The following is a 22,796-nucleotide window of genomic DNA, read 5'->3' on the forward strand; positions in this document are numbered from 1 at the left end:
GAGGAAACCTGTTAAATCAAATTCTTCATAGTTTATGCAGTACAAAATAGGTTTGTGTTGGACGGAGGCCAGCGGATCCTGAAAATAGCTGTGTATTTAATGTTAAAACAACCAAATTTATAACAATAAGAATTCCATAACACATGGCGTTGCATTTTCACAATCAGGGTGAGTTCCAATTTCTTTTTTTCTTATATCTAACCCTGCATGCTATTAATTTGTGTGTGTAGTATTTTAAAATATAAATGTGTGAGGCCATTGTACTTTGGGTAGGTGTCTTGTTGTGTTTTCATGTAGGTGTCCCTTGTTACGTCAGTAGTTAAATTAGCCTATGACGTAAGGATATATAAGTCCATTTAACGATTATTGTTAAGATCTATGGGACATAGCGAATTGATTAAGGATCAAGTAATTGAAAACAAACAAGGCATAGCGAATCAACTTAGGGTTGAGTAACTGAAGACAGTGCTAGTCGAAAACAGTTGAGAACTGTTTTAAAAAAGTCCTTTTGAGGAAAGGCTTGATTAAGGTGTAAGCTTTATCAGTGGTCATAACTGTTCTAGTTTCAACCAAGATATTGCGGGTGGAATACGAGATGTGGAGTTACAACAGCATTACGTTAAATTGACGACGGTCATTTAATAGTCGCTGATAAGTTACCATAATACTCCCACCTAGCGTGTCGAAATGGCAGCAGTTGACCAATAGTGGACTATAAAGTCAAATAATACGTAGATAGGTTTATAGCTTATGCGTAAGGGTTCCTAACTTTAAGTGATGATATCAATAAGATAAAGCCCATTTTTTTCATAGTAAACTAGATAGAAATGTTATTTTAAACTGCAGTGTTGTTTTGTGTTCAATTTTCTTGACAAGATTACACCCCGCCATTATTTAAACTCCCCTCTGAGAGCCACGAGGTGTTTTCAAATCCCTTTGTTCTTCAGGTCAAAGGTTGGAAAATCAGTTGCCATCTTGTCTTGTCCTCATGCTGAAAATAAGCCACACGGCAGTCGCCATTTCGTGAAATGCTAATTGAAAGTACTCTGTTTGTTTTGACACACAGTCCCACTCACATGAGGCTAGGCACTCCATATTGAGAAGGACAAATCATATTTATTGGCAGAAGTTGGAACTATAAAATAGACAGGTTATCTTACCGTGGGAAGTTTGGTATTTGTAGGAGTCTGGTTTTGAAAATATTGTTGTTTGCAAGTGCGTATTGGCGGTTTATTTGAGATATTCTTGTTTGCAAGTGTGTTTTGGCGGTTATGTGCTGTGTTGTTTAACCATATTCACATTTTCTTCCCATTTTTAAGGAAATAAGCTTCTTCTTGTTAAAAAGAGGTCAGTTTTGCAACAGCTATCCCTAGTGGATTAAGCTGGAAATTACAACAGCGCACTCTGCTGGTAATACAGAATTATTACAAAGATATTATAACATTTTGAAGCTTAATTTTGAGTGTTATTGATGAACACATTCGCCGGGACAGAATTACAAAGTGGTTTCTAATTAACATATGAGAAACTTTACATCATAGACTTTCAAACTAGACTGTAGAATATTCAAACACCAATTGATTAAATCTAACACAAATTATGACATTTACATAGTTCCATACATTTCAGTATGCACTGTACACAGTAGATTTAGATTTTCACAAGACTTCGATTTTCTTATCTCAAAGTCAAAAACGATACACTGTACAATTTTTATTTTAAAATTTCAAAAAAATGTTATCTTTTAATTTATTAATATTTTACAAAAAAAAAAAAAAAAAATATTCTAAAAAAAAAAAAAAAAAAAACCTACCCAGATTTAAAGTTAAGTTCGGATGACATAGGATATTATTTATCAGGAACGAAGGTGCTAGTCGGAGGATTAGTGTTTCAATCTTTGATAACTTAATAATATTCATTCGAATAGTTAGAGAACATGTCACCAAAAGAAACTAAATTGAGACTAGACGCAGAGCCAGGCTCAACCGCAGATATCAAGGAAAGGGTAATAATCTGATCAGATGCTTTAACCTTTCCAATTAAAAGAACTATCTGGAGTGAAGATGAAGAAAGATTTATAAGAGTTACAAGTCTGATACTCCATCTGGAATATGCCAGCCTATTGGCACACAGCATAAATGTGGTCCGAGTAGCAGACCCGCCAGTGAGGGAAGACATAGCAGAAAAAACAAGACACCGTAGCTTGTAGGAACAAGACAAGGAGAAGGGAGGGGAAACTTCCAGAGAAGGCAGGGCAGACACCTCCAACAATTCAAGCTCGGGAAGAACCAGAGAATGCAGAGCAGACACCTCAAACAGTTAAATCTCAGATAGTGCCAGAGAATCAGATGCAGAACCAACAACCAGGAGGTTTCCAAGGAGGCACAGGCAGAAGACGTTTACGGTTTGAGGGATGTTACCATTGCAACCAAATGGGCCATTGGACCAGAGATTGCCCGCAACTACTAAGGCAACATGCACCAAACAACGGCCCTCCATGCATTTACCCCGGGGGAGGTTTCCATGACTACGACAGAAGCAGGGGGTCTCAGGGATGTCAAAGACGAACAGCATTGCCAAACATGACCCAAATGCCACTGACACCCTGGTATCAACCACAACAATGAGGAAGCTCAGAGGGCCAGACCACCAGGTGATGCATCTTCAGCACAAGGGTATTTTGAAATCCAGCTACATTGAGCCATATATGTCACCACAGAAGGGAGAGGTTTAATGTTTAATGTAAAAACAGAATCGAGAGTAGCATTTGCATTTACACATAAAGCATCCACAGAATAGAACATTTAGCAGACTATTTTTGTAATTATGAGAAGGAAAGAGATTACGAGTGATGTTGTTCCCCCACACAGAAAACTGTTGTGTCCACACAGCTAGTGAGGTCAAGACGATGGGGTTTCCACCCAAAAAATATGAAGACGGAAACCTAGTACTCGCCCAAAACGGAGGATCCATACCAAATCCTCCTGTTTACACCGACTGCAGTTCAAGGGGCGGCGATACACCTGACGTGGAGCTGTTGAGACCTAAAAACAGAAACTCGCTTCTGCTGTGGTGAAGTCTGGCTACAAAGGGAGGTGTCCGATAGGGTCGCTTGTCTCAAACCAGTGAAGAAGTCAACAAGAACCCAGCAGAACTAGAGAGTGACTGTTAGCGGGAGAACAGTGACAGAGCGACAGAGACTGGCACAACATTTTCCAGCCAGTACATAGATAGACCCCGTCAGAAGACCGGGGCTGTGTTTAAAGGGGAACTTCATTTATTGTTAGTGGAAGTGTAGTTTTTTAGTCAAACAATTATGTGATTTATGGAGTCAGATTACATTTTTCTCAAACACAATTTTATAATCGGTCTGAAGTATCTGTTTTAAGGCAATGAGCTGCAGATTAAATAACATAACACTGATTGAGAGCTTGGATGAAGAAGTTGTAGGGTTTTAACAACAGTTTCAAGAATCAGTTTTTATTTATTTATTCTTGAGTAATTTTACTGATTTATAATGTAGTGCGTAAGGCAATATCTCATTTTGAGTGAGGGGCACCAGCCCTTCATGCATGTCACCCTCTGTGAGAATGGTTCGTATGTTTCCCTCTAGTTTAGATAAATATTATTTTATTATATCTTTGTTCAGCAGTATCAAACAATCCTCTAATCCTAGAATTATTGAGACGCATTAGCGACACCAGGGGTATTGTTTTACGCAGCAACAATGATGCATAATACCAGGACAAAAGCCATTATTGCAACAAGTAAACCATTTTTGTGCTAATGGCAGATTTGAGTGAATATATTTTTATACCATCAGAAAGCCATACATCATACGATATTTTGTACGCCTTATGGGTACACGGAGAAGTTATATTTATTTAATGCAACGTTATGGGTTTTACATGTCCTGTTCAGAATAGGGTAATCATTGCAATATTAATTGAGCATGTTCTGCTCAAAGGAGGGAGTGTCATGATTATACAGATATGTTGATTTCAGTGACGTTGTAGTTAGTAAATAATAACATGTAGTTAATAATAGGTCTCATAACGACAAAAGGTATGCCAAAGCTTGGGCCTCCTCCAAGGAGGGAGTGGTCCAGTTTTGGATATTAGACGAATAGAAGTGATGAATATGTCAGAACTCTGAGTAATATAATCTAAGTTTTGTCTACACAGGCTAAGAAAGCTACAGAGATACAAGACGAGACACCAGAAGAGACTCCTGTTCGGCCAGGTGATTGGGTGAGGGTGAAAGTTCACAAAAGACAGTGAGCTGATCCCCGGTGGACGGAACAGTGAGAAGTTGTAACGAACTTCACACGCGCTCCGGTTTAAAGGTAAAGAAAAAGGAGCAAATTGACACCACCTCACACATTGTCACCCTTCACTGGCAACTTCCAGAACATTATTGGGAGTTAGGACTGATTTGGCAGAGCTGGAACAAAACAATAAATAGAAATAAGATAAAGATAGAAACAGCTCAAAAGACGAATTGTCTATGGATTTGTATAGATAGTACACTAAAGTGAAAACCTATTTTTGTTTTACATCTGAAAAAGAGTCCAATTTTAGTATACGTTATTATAGTACTCATTATTTAAATTCTGTAACTGACACCAAGGGAGAAAATAGAGATGATGTCAAGAACAAAGCCAAAGCTATTGTGGGGTCCCCTAGGGATAAGAGTCAGAATAGCATTGTTGATTGTGCTCATTACACTTGGCACCTTTCTGGTTGGATGGGGAGTACAATATCAAGTAAGACATGGATCCATTAGTCCACTCATAGAGAATGCCCACATCACTAACAAAACTCCAGCTGTGTTTCAGAGACTTTCACTTATCCCCAGAGCCAAAAGATCAGCTGAGCTACAAGAGGAGGAGTTAGAAATACTTGGTCCCAAAGGTGAGGCGATTACAATCAAGATGATTCACCCCCATATATGCAGTTCTTGTATCAAATGATGAGATGGGTTTTAGTGATTGGGATATGTAGGTGATGGGAATTTACAGATTAGGGGAATCTAAAAATACACTGGATCCATGTTTTAGCCTGTGCCAGAAACACCCCTGTTAAGTTTATGGACAACCGACCGGTGAACTGAGCACAATTATTGAAAAATGATTACAGTAGAAACAGGCTACTAACCCACAAGTACAGCTTTGTACGTACAAACTCTATGAACAAAATTCCCCAGCAGATTGTGGCGACATTGCAGATATGTCCAGTCACAAAAGTTACTTATGTTCTAAATAACAGTTAGATTTAAAGTAATGGAGAAAATATGGGGACGTTCTTTTATAGTGTGTGAAATATGTGGTGCTTGAAACATGTAGGTATTTTTAATTTATAGAAGAAAATGGTTTCCTGAAAGAGTTATTTGGAGTAGCCATGTTAACAGTGGGTGGAAACAATGTTTAGGGATATGGCACAACCATTAGTAGACATTAATTGGGTTTAGATGACATTTAACATCTAAGACAGATAGTAAGATTAGGAAAATAGAGTGGAAAGGATTGGATATATTTTACCTCAGTGTGTTAGAATTAGCTATAGGTAATGCCTCCCGAGATCTCTCTCTCTCTCTCTGCCTGTCAGAATGCTACGACCCCATCTTCAGACAAATGACCTCACCACAGGAGACTCCTCCTCCGGTTTAAAGACAGACAACCCGAGCTGAACCAACAACCACCTGAGGCATCCAGAACCATCTCCACCTGAGGCATCCAGAACCAAACCAGCATGCTGACAAAGAGGCAAACTCTCATCGGTCCCTCAAACAGGACATGAAGTTCCAAACTGAGCCGTGAGATTTGGCACAAGAGCAGAGTGTGGGACATGAGAGCAGAATACACCACTCCATGCAACAGCCAAGAGACTGAAAAGGAGGAGATGAAATGCAAAGCAGTTGGGCCACTGAAAAGAATTACAGCGGGAAGATCCAAGTGCGGATGGACTGAGGAGAAGACAGGATGGAGGAGAAGACAGAACCAGAGGAGTTGGCATGGGCCAGCAGAACGTGAGGGGGTCGTGGCTTGACGATCAGAGGGGGAGAGAAGGAACACAGGAGTGAGTGAGTTTACACATAAACACACTTATTAGAAAATAATCCTAAAAACACACTGAGGGTAGAACATATTATTCAATCTTTTCATAAAATAAACAAATTATTCTTATAGAGATTCTTATTCATGTGAGAATTTGGGGAAGATTTAATTAGTTACAATATAGATAGCAGGCAAATCTTTATTTGAATGGAAAATGTTAAAGGTAGAGCTGGAACCAAGCCAAAGAAAGTATTCCAATCTAGAGTATTGGTTTCACCATTGTAGCATGGATATTACCACAGGAGAACTGTTAAGGTGGAAACAACATTTGTTTGTCGTCCAAGATGTAGAGTTTTAAAAAGACACTAGGCAAAGAGCGATTGAAGATTTTAATTTTGAAAAAACTAGTACAATTGGGAGTAATACATGCGGGGCTTTGGATCACTCATTTTAATGGTGCATATTTTCAACAATAAATATCGCTCAGGGAGAAGGGGTCGCTCAACCCACCCTGCAGATGTTTTAAATCTTACTTGCAGCTTCAGAGGGAGCGCACGGCACCAGAGTATGAGTTTTAAAAGACAAGTGCCACCACCTCCTAATGCTCCTCCATTTAATCAGTGATGACCTGACATTTAGAGATGTTATTTAAAAGGAGAAACATATCTGCCATGAGTGAAAATTCCTGAATTGAACTACAAACCATTAAATGACTTCTGTTTTTGAAGTCCTTGTTAGAGCACCCAAGGTTCCACACACTGTTAAAGGGGGTTAGCATAGTTATTTAAGTAGACCAGAAATGAAAATAAATTAGTATAATGAGTTATTGATATTCCACCGGTTTTCACACCATTTCAGGGACTTTATCACTGCATTAGAACAGACCACCCCAAAGCCAGTAGGGCTAAGAGACCAGTCCCAGGGGGAGTTTAGGCTCCAGGGTAAAAGGATAGCATAGGGGCGCCCAGGGGAGGCCTAAATGTAACACTAATTCCATGTCCTAAAATACCGATTGATCACGACGGCCTCTTCTAGAGAACATATTACTTTCATACCTTAAATGGTATGAAAGGAGGGAGGGTAAATTTCTCATGAGGAGACAGTTACAAATGCTAGTAGAACAAGACGGCCCACCCCAATACAGATGTTGATGAAAATGATGAGTTAGTTTGAATGATGTTAAACGATATGGATGTTCAGAGATGAGGTTGTTCAATGAATGTCCAGCCGATGTGACTCTTTAAATGATGACATCATCTGAAGAAGTGAGCAAAATAAAATGCTAAAATGGAGTGAATCCATTTCACTGAACTCTATACTATTCCAAGATAGTGTATTTTTATTTTTAATTACTCTATACTATTCCAAGATAGTGTATTTTTTGTTTTATTATTACATTACACTGGTACAAGATAGTTTATTTCATTTTTATTATTTTTCACTGTTCTATATGGTAGATTTCATGTATTTTCGAATCATTACAATTCTAAAATGAATAGTTTATTTTCACTTTGTAAAAACAAGTGCCTTAACACTGAGTGTATTATAAGAACGGTTTCTGTGAAAGGAGGGAGGAAGAAATGTTCTGATACCAAGCCATTGCTGCTATTTTGAAGAGCCATATTGAATGTTAACACTAGAAGTTATGCACAAGGGAAAACTTTGATGTTTGAACAGAGTCAAAGTATTTTTGTATTTTTGTAAAGTTGAGGATATTCGCACTATTCCATTTTGATTGTATGTTTTTGATATGAATTATGTACTATGCAAAGTTCAGATGAAGAACTCATTGATTTCAGTATTATACACACCTTTTAGGTGTGTAAGGAGGGACTGTTAGAAATTAAAATCAATGTTTTGATGGCATAATGTACCTTAAATGTACCTTCAGTTTAAATGCTGTTTTATACTGAAAAACCAGAAAATTATTGTGCACAACCAGTTAAGCTTTTATTCTGAAAATCCTTCATCTCCGGTTAGCATGTGGCTAGTTTACCATTTCTTATAGAGGTTAATTTAGTAGCGAAATGACATGGAGTGATGCACACCGAAACCTACTGATTTTAACACTGCAACTATAGACGTATTATTATTGCTGAATATTAAATGAAGGTATAGTTTATTTGAATAAAGTTATTGTTTACAGACGTGGGTAAGATGTGACAACATCCGGAATGACCAGAAACCAAACCAGCCGTGAAGTATTTTCTGTATTTTTTAGAATATTAACTACAACGTTTAGAATGTGTTAAAGGAAAAGTGATGAAAGACAATATGAGGAGAAGAGGCGTGTTTAAGTATTTATTGAATGTACAATGCCTGAATCCTCTGTTTAAACGTAACAACGGACATTAAGATGTGGAGGGCCGGCCCGCAGGGAGGAGCCTACAGAAGCTATATAAGAGCAGCACCTGAGCGGTTCGGCCTCTTTTCTCTGCTAGCGAGGGCCAGAGACAGCTGCTTTTCTGTCGGACAATATCCTGTTTGTGACTGTACCGCGCCTTTTTATTAATTAAAGTACCAATTTGAAAACATCTCAGAGACTCCATTTAGTCTCCTTTTTAAGCTTCTCTTTCCTGGACGCGAGAATAACCATCACAGTTAACACAAGCCAATATTTCAAGGATACTACATCATCGAGTGCCGCCGAAGGACTGTTCCAATCTCCAGCATACTTGGAATTCCACCGAGGCCGCGTTATGGAAGCAAACAAGAGACAAGAGTATTTGAATTGTATTAGACACCGAATTTATAGCATTGAAAATAATTACTTTGAAAATCATGTATCTAAATGTTTTTGCTCCGAATTTACCTATGTGAAATAAAAATGTAAAAATTCAAGTGAAAAAAATTCGAATGTTCAAATTCAGATCCCAAAAATTCGACGTCAAAAAATTCGATGTCAAAAAATTCGATGTCCAAAATTGCGATGCAGCATCATCCGGGCTACGCAGACAGGATAAGCAATCGAGCCCTAATGCAACTCCGACTTCTGGCCTATCAGAGCACGGCTTTGTCAGTCATGTGATCACAACAACCCGGGAGAAAAATGACGGAGAACAGCGGGGCTCGCCGCTCGGGTAAGTAGTCAGTTTGTGCTCTTTATTTTACAAGCAGTGAGGGCTCGACAGTATTTGTATCTTACATTAGCTAGCTAAATGAGTGAAGTAGCCTTGTGCCTTGCTGTTAGCAAGCTCCGTTACCATTAATTGAAGTGAATCACAACGTGTGTGTGTGTGTGGGTTGGTTGGTTGGTTGGGGGTGACGGTTTGCAAAGTAACGTAACGATCACTTCGGTTAGATAAGTCAAGTAGACCATGCTACACTATACGAAATACTCTCTTACAAAAGCCCTGCATTTAAACATGTTAATGTTACTTTAGTAAAAGTATGCTAGTATAATTAGGAAAGTGTTGTTAAAGTAGACACAAGTTATACTATTATATTATATCATTTGATTTATTGTTATTACCGATGCACGAGTTGACTTAACTGTTGTAGTTGGAGCTCATTTTGAACAATGAGCTAACTAATTATTACTTTCATAATGGTGTAATGTGCCGACTATTTTCTACATTAATAGATGAAGGTCTGGTTTGTTCAAACTCTCAAAATAGTAGGACCAGAGCCCTAGAGACTCTAGGGCTGAGTAGGACATGCTGTCATTAGTCCGAAGTGACACCTTTACAATGTTAAAGCTGTTAGATAAATGTAGTGACGTAAAAACTAAAGTATTCAAGATAGTGTAGTGAAAAATAGATGTTTTTTTTTTTTAAATGTTACCAAAACAAAATCTCTTGTTTTGGACTGACAGTAATAATTCAAGAAATAGTAGATAAATAAATACACACACATCAATTTGTTGTGGACGGAACACAACAAATGGTGCTCTTACCTGTGATGCCTCCTCCACACATTATAACCAGACTGTATCATTCAAACTATAAGTAACAGTTCTAGCTACTTGACTTCAGACAAACAATTCAAAAGACAAAATCAACACAATTTATTGAAAGACCAATCTTTATTTCTCTCCTTTTGTTTGTGTTATTAAACCCTGTCAATCTAAAAAACTGAGCAACTCAACAGTTAACTTTATATTTCTTATTGTCCAAAGCATCTATTACACTATTTGTTCCCCTCTCATATTCACAGGATGGATGATTAGAGACTTTGGGGGAGACCTCAGCTTTATGAACGTCCTGTCTGTTGCTTTGGCCAGAGAGGGCTGAGGGTCTTTCCCTCCTCGCAGGGAAAGACCCTGCAGGCCTGAGGGAGGAGGACCAGACCTGATGGAGGAGGACCTGCACCACCTACAGAACTTAGCCCATGCTGGGCATAGCTGTTACCACCTGCACAGGCCTAGCCTGTCAATTAACAGATTAACATTTAGTGTAACTTATGTATATTATTTCGTTTTTATTTTTAAAAAATGGTGATGGTTCATGCTTGATAACTTTTAGTTCACATTTCAATAAATTGTATTTGCACTCCTTTTGTCCGTTATTCTTGCTGAAAATGTTAGATTACACATTCACATCTGACTGAAGATTGGCACCATTTATTTATGACGGTGCAAACTCTGCGGTACAAGGCACAAGTGATGTGAAGCTCATAAAGTGAGGCAAATGCATTTGATCAGCTGACTTTTTTTTTTTGCCAAACTTTATAGGCCTGACAATAATCACACTGTCTCTGAGGTGCAACGTAAAACACAAAACAACACAAATGAAGTTCCTGTTAGACTACAAAACTATTCAGTGTGCAGGTCTTTGTGTTACAATACAAGTGTCTCTTAGTGAATGTCCTGTACTGCTCTTAAATCTCATAACATCAGCTTCTCCTTTCCCTCTTGGATGTTCTTCTGGACCCTCAGAGAAAGAGAACATGGTGAAGCAGTCCTGTCTCTCAGGCATGTCCTTTCCTAACAGAAATATCAAAAAACACATTATTGCAGAGCAAGTGTGTTATTTAAGAAAGAGGTGTGTTTGTTTGTTCATAAATATAATGATTTTTTTATTTTAATGTGTTTTTTTAAATCCAACAGTGTACTGCAAAGATAATCAGATTATGAATAAACCGTTCTAAATTCCTCAACATTGAAATAAATGTATTATTAAAATAATATTTAACTGTTATCAAAACTTAGTGCAACTGTAGAAGCTTGCTCTGTCCGGTTGTCTCACTGAAAGACAAAGGGTCGCAGTTCTCACTATGTTCAATAATATTTGCCTTAAATACATTGAAATGTGAAAGTTGAACAAAAAAGTGATGTTGCTTGGTAAAATGTAAATGTAACCTTTTTCTAAGAAAGTACACTCAACATCACTGATGTGTAGGCGATCTAGTATTCACTCAGTCATGTTTAATGGCATGTATATCAGTGTATTAGAGTCATTACTTTATGCATTCTTTGTAAAGTATGAAAAAGGTGTACCTTGGAATCCGTGCTGAAGTTCTCTGCTGCTAGGAGTCCAGATATGTCTCTCCTCCTTTGGTCCAGCCTGTCTGGATCACCTTAAGGACACTTTGAACAAACAGATGTAAAGTTACATGCATGGCTTACAGACTTCTTTACATGCAAACTACTTTTTATCTTCTTTTAAAAACAGGTCATAATCTTATTGTTATACTTAAGAAATTGCTGGATATCACAGTCCTTATACTGTATCAGTTTGATTGAGTATTATTGTGTAGGTCCTTTTTATTTTACTGTTACTTTGGATGAGGTTTTCATGAGTCAGTCAAATTAATTTGTTTTCATATGCATCACACGCGTAAGGGTAAGACACAAACCTATTTAACAAATGCAATGCAATGGATAAGCTTAATTTCCACTGAAGTCACAGATAACATCATATATAATATTTAAACAAATCATTTCCTTGTCACTAAAGCATTGACTACTACGCTATTCATCGTCCTTAAATGCAGGAATTAAGTTACATGTTCCGATCTACAGCAACGATAAGGCTGTTTCTCAAGTGTGATGATAATACAATTAAAAGAGGCATTGGTAATAATATTAAAAACAACAATGTTTGGGTCGTTCGTCGGATAGACGGTTAGCTGCAATAAATAACTCCAGTTCAACAAACCATATTACAATATCTAAGGGAGCGTTATTTCTGGACCATCTTGAAATGTGACGTTCATATTTTAAAGATACACACATTTCATTGTGAGGTTGATTTAATATACACTAAGCCTCTCTTCAACAATACGTTGAAGTTAGCTAGTCTATTTTATGCTATAGTAGAGCATAGCGAATTTAAATGAACCTTAACAATGCATACAGTAATCTAAATAGCAAACTAATTATCTAACGTACAAGGATGACCTTATTTTAGCAACCTCGCACAGAAGCCTTTTAGTATACAGTAGCATCCCACTTAATGTTTTACACTCTTGGATGCTACGCATAGCATCGTTAGCACAGATGGAGCTACGATTGCTCAAATGCTAACCCAACTCTAAACATTCATTAACGTTAGCTTAATAAAAACACCAGTAACATAACATAAAGTACGCAGGGTTGACTTACCGAAGAAACTGCATTCATGGACGGTCTGTTTCAACCGCAGATAAATCCTATATTTGCATAACGAATAGTCCACCAGGAACCAACACAACAAACACTGCCGAGTTCAAGTAGTGTTCTCCTCATGCGCTGATCCCCTGTAGCATCACGGAGCTAACGGAGCTAGGAGCAGCAGTCCCGTTGTCATGAAGGGGGAATCTAACTATATACAGAATATGTTTTTGTAGATCCAGGCTAGAAACATGTTCATTTTCTTATGTTAAGTTGGACATTTTAACATAGGGTCTACGGGAATTGCTCCCATCTGCATCCATCGCCTATAGTTTGCAGCATTGGGCTTCACCGCACTGTCCCGGGGTTTGCCGCTTGGCTCTGATAGGCCAGAAGTCGGTTTGATTGCATTAGGGCTCGATTGCTTATCCTGTCTGAGTAGCCCGGATGAGGCTGCATCGCAATTTTTGACGTCGAATTTTACACACCGAATTTTTTGACATCGAATTTTAAACACCAAAATATTTGACGTCGAATTTTTTTCACTTGAATTTTTGGGATCTGAATTTGAACATTCGAATTTTTTTAACTTGAATTTTTACATTTTTATTTCACATAGATAAATTCGGAGCAAAAAAAATTCAGATTCATGATTTTCAAAGTAATTATTTTCAATGCTATAAATTCGGTGTCTAATACAATTCGAATACTTCTGTCTCTTGTTTGCTTCCATACCGCGTCCTTGGTTTGGGGGAAATTTCTAGGCTGCACATAGGTATACTTCGCGTCCTTAAAATCCCCACAATGCTTTGCGCACGGACCAATTTAAAAAACCCTTGCGGAGAATGGCTGAACCGACGCAGCACACATTTAAATGTAAGTATGTTGTGGCGTAGAACATGTGTTGGTAAATATGTGACTTTGTTATCACCAAAAATGTGTTCCGTGAAAGTAAAGCAAGTTCATAATTAGATAGACATCGTGAGGTATTTATTTTCGGTACAGTTTATGTTGAAACCGTTAGAGAGAGTGGCACCCTTGTTAGCGTGTTCCATTCTTCTTCGTTTTCCGAAGCCGTGGCTTGGAAGTATACTTGCTTCGTTTCTGAAGGAAGTGACTTGGAAGTATGCGACTACCAAGCAAGCATCCTCGAGCTTGAGAAACGGCCGGAGTTCACTCCGTCACGGAGGGGTAGGGTCGACCGACCGAGAGAGAGACTGAGAACGTGTTGTTAGTAGGGCCGGGACTTTAACGCGTTAATTAAGATGAATTAATTACACAAAAATTAACGCGTTAAAAAAATTAACACATTTTAATCGCACTTATTTTTGCACCGCGGAACGTTTCTCACTGGATGAGTTTCAGGCGTACCGATTATACTGGAGCAACAACTAACGTTCATGACTTCAGACAACAACAAACCACAGTGAACAACAGTGGGAAATGTTGTTTTAAAAAACGGACGGATGGAAGCGTCGATAAGAGCACGGTTGTGTGCAAATTATGCAAAAAGGAATTCGCATATCACCGCAGCACATCAAGCCTCAAGTATAACCTCAATGCAAAACATATAGCAGCTAGCGTGGACGTTAGCCTCTTTTATCGCGTTCACACCAAAAAGAGCCGGTACTAAAATTAGTTCATGAGAACCTTTTTACCCCCACGAAAGTCCCTGCTAGAGAGCAGAGAGCTGCTAGAGAGCAGGGACTTTCGTACGGCTCTTTTGTGAGAAAAGAGCTATATGTCTGATTGGCTGGGCGGATTGCAAACCACGCCCCGTAAAACTCCCAAAAAGTTTTGTGAAGCCGCCATTTTATTATCCTCGCATTAGCATTATTAGCATTAGCCCAGTGCAGAAACGCAGAGAGACTAACTTATGGCAACACAAAATAAAACATGGGAGCGGTGGAGATGAGGAGGTGTCGGCGTTCTAGCGATTTACTCGGAAGGCTTCAGTAGAAGCTGCTGGGACTCCCAGCAGCTTCTACTGAAGCCAGTCCCCAACTCCGGGGACTTCCGGCCGGGGACTTTGGGCGGCAGTATACGCCGTGAAGTGGTTTGCGGCCTGCCAGTAAACCCAAAGCAGAAGAAGAAGAAGTGACGTCAGCGGCTTCATTTGCCTAATCCACCCCCAGGTTCAAAGAGTTCTCATGAACTAAATTCTCATGAACCTTTGTGGGAAAAGTACTGCGGTGTGAATGCGCCTAATGGTATACTAAAATCCATGTGAAAAAAATTGCTTCTCACTGTTCTTAGGTCAAATATTTATATGTGATTAAAAATGCGATTAATTTCGATTAATTAATTACAAAGCCTCTAATTAATTAGATTAATTTTTTTAATCGGGTCCCGGCCCTAGTTGTTAGACATAAGGAGCTGCTTGTTCCACAACAAGCCGGAGGAGAGTCCTCTCCTGTCAGACTGAGAGGCTCAGGTGAACTAAAGGACTCTCTGAGTGTTAGATAGTTAACTTTAGTGTAGGTTATCTCAGTGGGTCTCAAACGGTTTGGTCACCATTTATGTAAACAAGTATTTGCGAGAAACAACTTTATATGATCATTATAGTTATTAAAAAATAAGAGAATAAATGAAAAACAGGTATGAAATACTATAGGACAGTAACACAAGAATACAGTTTAAAAGGAGAGTGATTAGTAAAATATCCATAAAGAAAAAGTACATCTGTTTACAGTTCTGTTTCATATGGGTGTTGAGCAGTGACGGCGCCAGGATATGGCTGGGGTAGGCTACAGCCATACCAAGAAATGGCTTAGCCCTACCTTAGCCCGACCATGAAAAATTATGTTAAAGTAAGCATGTTGAGAACACGGATTGCAAAAATCTACCGGTCGTGTCCACAACACACAAACTGATCCTGCTGTAACAACAAGTGCACGTTACTGACGCAATATGGTTGAGACCATTTGGGCTTATACTAGAGGGGTGCAAGGAATAGTCTAAGTAGTGGGGGAGTTTTATACACTAAAGGTGTGGAAATTCTCTGGCGTTATAATATCAGCGCGGCCGCGGTCAGATCAAAAATGCCTCCGAATGCAATTTGAATAAACCTACAGCCAATCAGAGCAACGAAACGTTGGGTCTGCTGCGTCATGCATTACTGATACGTCGATACGTCACGTTCACAGTGAAAAGTCCCCAAACTCGCGCCGAGTAAATTGCAGACCGACAGCAGAACTTCTAGGATTAATTGTATATTTCGGATGGATATATTTGTTCTTAAACGCCCTCGCATTGAGGTACAAGTCGAACAGGTGCCAGAGTCACACGACCTACCTGAAGAGTGAATAGTGAGTTTTGAATATATTTTGTAATAATGGGTCATTTGAAAAAGTGTTTTGTATGACAATAGAGACACAGGCCACCTGTTGTGTGCTGTGTCTGTCTCTCTCTGTTTACCTGTGTCTGTGTCTCTCTGTCTCTGTCTCTCTCTCTGTCTCTCTCCCTCATTCTCGCTCACTCTCCCTCTCTCTCTCCGTGTCAATTCTATATGCCAACTTTTCTTGTTTCTGCCGCTGCGTAGCATGTTGTAACAATGTGGAATTAGCAGAATAGGCTATTGTATTGTTTAACTCACACCTGGTGCTCTCGATGTAATTTAGCTGATAAAATGAGACTAATAAAAGCTAATAAAAGCCTCACGCGTGGCGTTTCACTGTCAAGGGGTGCGATATAGCGTGTATGTAATTATATTACAAATACTGACTTGAGCCCCACCACTGTATGGGTTAGCCCTACCATAGATTACCCAACAAAAATACTCTGGCGCCGCCACTGGTGTTGAGAGATGTAGGCTATTCATAGATCTCTTAATTTTGCTTTCAAAGTGCACCAGATTGATACATTTAACTTCAATATTTAAAAAAAAATCTTCCCGGGGGAGCATGGGGCTTTGGCTCAGTGGATAGAGTGCTGGACTTCGAATCAGGGGTTACCAAGTTCGAGTCCCACTGCAGTCAGCATGTCGTTGTGTCCCTGAGACACTTCACCCCAAATTGCTCCTGTGGGGATTGTCCACAGTACTGTACTGTCGCTTTGGATAAAAGCGTCTAACAAATGACATGTAATGTAATGCCCCCATACCAGAGTCCTGCACAGGTCTGCTTTTCAAGACCCGCTCCCGCGACGTGCAATACCAAACCCGCCCCGCTACCCGCATTGCCAATTAGTTCCGCAACCCGACCCGACCCGTCGGCACAAGAACCCGCATTTGAGCAGTGAAAACGTGCAATTATTAACACACGCAGTTGCATATTTGTCTCAAAGAACGTGGGATGTTGGTTATTTTCTCCATCTAGGATGACACCAAAAGCCTCCCAGACGTTGGATTTCGCTCTTGAGGAAGTGTTGTATGCTGTAAATGCTGTATTCTCCGCTAGAGAGCTTCACCTCAGCCATTTTGAATGTGGCGCGCACAGCAGCAGATTGATGCGCTGCAGAAGTTATGATTATGCGTGGTCCCGTGGGGGAGAGGTCTGAGGATTTTAAACATTAAACTAAATTATTATTATTTTAATATATTTATTATGCAATACCCGCGACCTGACCCGCATCATCTTTGTTTTACCCAGAACCGAACCCGGAAAAAAGCGTTTGAAAAAATACCACCCGCGAATCACCTTTTTTGCGGGTCACCCGATGCAGGACTCTGCCCCATACCCTCCTAGAGGAGGTTAGGTCCACCCCACACCTTAAACATGTTCACATGGATAGGATACTAAATACATTTGCACACTTTTTATATGGTGGCCTATGTCCATATGTTTCTGTGTTGGTGGTCATGCCACAACCGTGCATGTATTCATAGGTGTGCTATGAAATAGCACTACACCCCTGCAACGTGTGTGAAAGACAATAGACTTTACAGCATGTTTTTTTTAATTGAAGTTGCGTTGGTGTTTGTGTGTTGGTTGTTGACGGCAGTGTGTGCCCCCCCGTGGTAAATGATTTCCCCCCCATTCGATTTGTTCTAGAGCCGACCCTGAGCACATACAAACTGCCGGATGCTAACTTGCATATGTTGGACAATTTCCACAAATAGCACAAGTTGCATTAATTAGCATTATGCAAACAATATTTTTTAAATGGCTTGGCCGATTTGTAACATGTTTGAGCGGTTTGGGGGGTTATTGAGGATGTTAAATTAATTTATGACATTTTCAGGGTAATTGCAGTTTTAACCAGAAAACTGCCATATTTGTACTCCCGGAGGACTAGTTTTGATGAATTTTGGGTCCATTTTTAGGTTTTAGGTGACTCAAAACTGCCATTTCTGAATGTCAGAGATGGATTCAGATTCAGAATACCTTTTTTCGTCCCACAGAGGGGAAATGTACATTTGTTACAGCAAGTATAGAGCCAAAGATAGTTTACTATTTATTAAGAAGCATGTATAAACATATTAAAGATACAAGTAGGGCTGGCCTTCTTTACCAGTCTGTTCAGTCTCTTCCTGTCAGCAGCCGAGATGCTGCTGCCCTAGCAGCAGTGGCGCCAGCAGGGGGGGGGCCAGGGGGGGCCATGGCCACCCTGATATATTTGTTGGCCCCCCCACTGGCCCCCCCCACCACACACACCGCCTCGCCAGTCACGTATGCGTAGTAGTTTATCTGATATTTAACAACAAATACACAGCCAGCGAGTCGCTTGATTTGAGCTTCCAATGCTCATACTGCAGCCCCTCCCTCTCCCTCTGCTACCATGGTAACACTCTGATACTGGGCGCACCACTCTGATACTCGCGCGCACCACTCTGATACTCGCGCACACCACTCTGATACTTGCACAGACAGCAGCAGGTTGCAGCAAAACGTTTCTTTCTACTGACTGGACTGGAGTTGACAAAAATCCACCAGACTTCTAGAAGGTAAGTCGTATACGTTCGTTGCCTGTTAAGCCCCACAACACTTTAGGCTTTAGTGTGTTAGCATTATGTAGCAAAAAACGGAGATATGGTTACCTTTAGCTGTTATTCTGATCAAAAATGGTGTTCAATGGCATTAAAACGAGAAAAACGCTGGAAGACCTGGAAAACAGGCTCGGGGCTCAGTAAAGGCTGGCTTGACTTCAGGTATAATTTGTCTGTAAACACACTTTGGCGGCTATCCTAGTTAGCGTTAGTCTAGTTTGCTAAGCTAACGTTAGCTGATGTCGGTATGCTGGGCTGGTGTAATGCGTAGGCTACTATTAATCACTGCTGAGTGTAATTTCAATTAGCAGAAAATGAGGAGAAAGTCAACAGACATCTCTTCTTATTTGAAGAAGAAGATGAGTAAAGGAGAGACAGAGCTGGCAGGGGAGCAGCAGCATAGGGCTAGTGAGGAGATGGCCGTATGCTAGAAAGTACATGTGGAACTCTGTTTTGTAAAAGTGAAACTAAAACCTAAGTACTGTTTTATTAATGTGATTGTGACCTTTTTAACAATTTAAGTCTTCTCCTTCAAAATGAAACGAGAATCGATGCAGTTTTTCCTCTTCTGTGTTCTGAGGTTATGAGCCGACCATTAGTCAAGTTTGTTTTCATAATGTTCTGTATGCTCATTTAAAAAAAGGGTAACCAGTTTGTTTATAAAGTATAAATATACATTTTCAAAACAAATGGAATACAAGCCATATGTATTACTCTCACCACAGTGGACTAATCTAAAAAAAATAGAAATATGTCTCGTCACCTATTTTCTGTCTAATACTAAAAGGTGGTGTTTTGTATCATTTATAATGTTTTGAGTTTGCTATAAAGGTCAATAATAGATGGTGTTTTTGTATTCAATCACAGTATGTATTTACCATTTTATACCCCTTGTGTTTTTGGGTCCTGTTGAAATAAAATAGTCATGTTTTAAAACTTGATTTAATAAAGTCATGTCAATCATCTTTGATCCCAGTGTGACACAAACAGCTTTGTTCAGTCTAAAACTATTTATAACCTAGAGACATAATATAACTGAAGAACATGTTGTGTTGCTGTTGTGTATTGTACATGTTGAGAATGCTGAACATGTTGTGCCTTACAATAAAGGAACTTAGTTAAATTAAGCTGTATATGTCTTTTTAAAAGGAAAGAACAACTAGCATATATAAAAAACAAAACAATAAATCACCAACACATGTATACATAACACAAAACAAGGTTCTTTTAAATGTTGTTTTAACCTCTTAAGCCCTGAGCCTGTTTTTCAGGTTTCAGGCTCGAAAATGCCACTAACACAACAAAGACTATATCTTCACTTATAAAAGGGGTACATCAATAATCTTTTCTCTCAAAGCAAGGTTACATCTGTGAGTTGGATGTAGAAGTGTCAGAATCAATATAGATGTTTTTATTTTAAAGTAAATTCAGATGGAACATAGTAAAAACATGTAAATTCTAATGTCTGCCTAAAAAAAACCCATTACTTATAGTGAAAACCACCCTTGAATGATGGGTTAGTAGACTAAAAGCTTTAGGAATCCAAACTATAACATATAAGTACCCTGTATCAAGATTGATGCAAAACAAGTGAAATTTGACCTTTTTAGAGAGATTTAAAAAAATAAAGTCCAGGCGGACTCACCTCTGGGTAATTTGGGAACCATCAGTTCCATTTGACTTTTTTCACTGTAAAAATCATTTTATTACTTTGAATTATCACTATAGGTATTCATTCCATCCAAATACAACTGTTGTGAAAAAAAATAGAAACATACTCTGTTATCCTCTTAGGCCCCACGGACCCGGTTCCGGGGCCGAAATCGCGTCATTTGCAGGAAACAACGTCTAAGGAACCTTCATATTTAATAAACTATGAATATTTTATATCCATATAACGGGAAAAAACTCATTTAACTGATCTTTTTCATTTTTTTTTTCAAATAAAAACACACAATGCTAACAGTGAGCCTCTGAATTAGCCCCGAGCGAAAAATGCTAACCTATTACTGCACCGAAAATCACTCCTAGCTCCCTTATTACTTATCCTAGCTGCACATCCAACACATCGTTTATGATCGTAAAGACACAGAATCTAACGGTGCCCACCTCAACACTGAAAGATACAAACTTGCGACGTTATCAACAAAAACGTACATCAAAACAAGTGGCGCTAGGTACTAACATGCGCTAGGCTAACATGGCTTACCTTCCTCTTTGTCTGGTCTAAACTGGTCTTCAATGGCATTAAAACGATAAAAACGATGATGTAGTTAATCCATAGGTTAATATCCAATGTGGCTGTGTCCCCTTTGAAATGTTCTGATAATCTATAAGCAATAAAACTGCAATTCCGTTATCTGCTGTCCGCTCTGTGCTCCGTGCGCTCTGGGTCCTGCAATTCCTGCTTCCTTCCGTAGTAAACAATAAGTAAAGTCTGCTGCGTAAGGTGCTTACGCTGGCTGGCATTCTTTATACTTTACGCAGGACCATATATCTGGAACCCATTGGTCGATTTGGGTGATTTACACCTTTTTCTTAACCATTACATCCAATAGAATCGATGGGCAGTTCCCAAATCCACGTAAACATGACCATTGCGGACGTAATAGAGAAGCAAACGAAGCATATCTGAAAGTACAAGCCTGTACGGCAAAACGTTATACCCAGTATATTGCCATAAATATGATGATGGATTATCAGTAACAATTTCTACGTGACACAAAGACATTGGATTAACCTTGAGCGGCGTTTTTATTACGTTGAACACAACTTTTGATCACAAATTTTAAAAAAAGGTTTTGAAAACGGATGTTGTTTACTTTCTCTTTTCTGGCTGATAGCTCCAGGAATTCGGGGTCGTACAGTGATGACATTACATGTGTGGAATCTGTGGAGTCTCAGCTTTAATCGGATATCTTGTTTGTGCAGTTACGATAAGTAATAAGGGCATTTCTACCGTGAGCGCTGTGCAAAAGTCCGTTAGCATTAGTTAGTATTTTTTCGCTCCATGCTAATTCAAAGGCTTGGTATTACTCTTGTGTTTCTTTTAGCTAAACATGGTTCATATTGTCAGTTAGCTGAGTTTCTTACCGTTAAAAGGGTATGGAACATTAATAGTTTCATAAATGTTAAGAAGCCCTGAGACAGTCTCGTAAAAAAACGGTGGGAGGGGTCCACTGGGGGGACCCTCGGGCTTAAGAGGTTAAGTAAAATGTTAACTATCCGTATTATATTCACTTCAGATGAATAGTATCAGAAAATGTAAAATAAGAAACCAAAGTATATCAGTAGGTGATTCTCTTTGCCTCATCTAGTCTATACTTTTACAACAATTAAATTCTTGGTTTTGGTGTGCCACCCCAAGATTTTCAGTGGCCCTATTTGGCCACCCCTATGAATAATGTCTGGAGGCGCCACTGCCCAGCAGGCCACACCATACAAGATGGCTGATGCCACAACAGAGTCATAGAAGGTCTGCAGGAGGGCCCCCTGCACCCCAACAGACCTCAGTCTCCTCAGCAGATGGATTCTGCTCTGTTCCTTCTTGTACAGAGTAGCAGAGTGATCCGACAAGTCCAGTATATGTTCAGACGAACACCCAGGTATTTGTAGGATCTTTAACATCCTCAATGACCTCCAAATGTACTTAAAATGTTTCCAATTCAGTTTTTCATTTATCCTGGGTACTTCCCTGGCCGCCTGCTGTAACACAGTCACACTCGGAGAGTAGTCTGACTTATGTTGCTAAAATAAGAAGCCCCCCCCAACAATCACAGCAGTCACACAGCAGCACAATGAACAAAGCTGTCACTGTGCTGCACCCTCACTGCACTATGACACATATAATGGACCTACAAGTAAAGTGTGAGAATGAGGGTCATGAGTTTCATTAAAAACGATATGTACAAAAAACATGACTTTTTGAGATGTTCTCTTTCCAGCTGTTTGACCTCGTCATCACATATACTATACCACCACCTAAGTTACAGGAAAAGTCTGATTTCAATTTATAGAAGTGTTGAGTTGTGTGTACAAACCTTTATCCGACGCACGCTGGCCTCCAGACGAAGCTGCTTCACGGCCTTCTGGACGAGGACCAGGCTGCTGTTAGGGGCGCTGATGTTCGACATGACTGAGGACTAAGAACAAGGCTGAGCACTGAAGAACAACTCAGAGAAACTTCAAAATAAAAGACCTATTCAGAGAGGGTAACACGCCCCAACCACACACACACACACACACACACACACACACACACACACACACACACACACACACAA

General features: G+C 39.5%; 1 protein-coding gene and 1 long non-coding RNA gene across 3 annotated transcripts in view; both read right to left on the reverse strand.

The window, feature by feature from the left end:
• Positions 1-22,750, reverse strand: part of si:dkey-204f11.64 (uncharacterized protein LOC100537752 homolog) — a 56,348-nt gene extending 33,598 nt beyond the window's left edge. For both annotated transcript variants that reach the window (XR_004569492.1, XM_034221472.1), the window contains exon 1: positions 22,554-22,750. Coding sequence is in view for 1 of the 2 variants with exons in the window: in XM_034221472.1 (XP_034077363.1) it covers positions 22,554-22,646 (93 nt within the window). In the remaining variant the exon portion in view is untranslated. The remainder of the gene's footprint in view (positions 1-22,553) is intronic.
• Positions 10,933-12,657, reverse strand: LOC117549501. Its single transcript, XR_004569493.1, has 3 exons — positions 12,600-12,657; positions 11,493-11,582; positions 10,933-10,979 (listed from the first exon to the last, which is right to left on the reverse strand). It is a non-coding gene; the product is annotated as an uncharacterized LOC117549501 (long non-coding RNA).
• Positions 22,751-22,796: the final 46 nt, after the last annotated feature.

The sequence above is a fragment of the Gymnodraco acuticeps genome, unplaced genomic scaffold (assembly GCF_902827175.1).
Source record: "Gymnodraco acuticeps unplaced genomic scaffold, fGymAcu1.1, whole genome shotgun sequence".
NCBI classification, from domain to species: Eukaryota; Metazoa; Chordata; class Actinopteri; order Perciformes; family Bathydraconidae; genus Gymnodraco; species Gymnodraco acuticeps.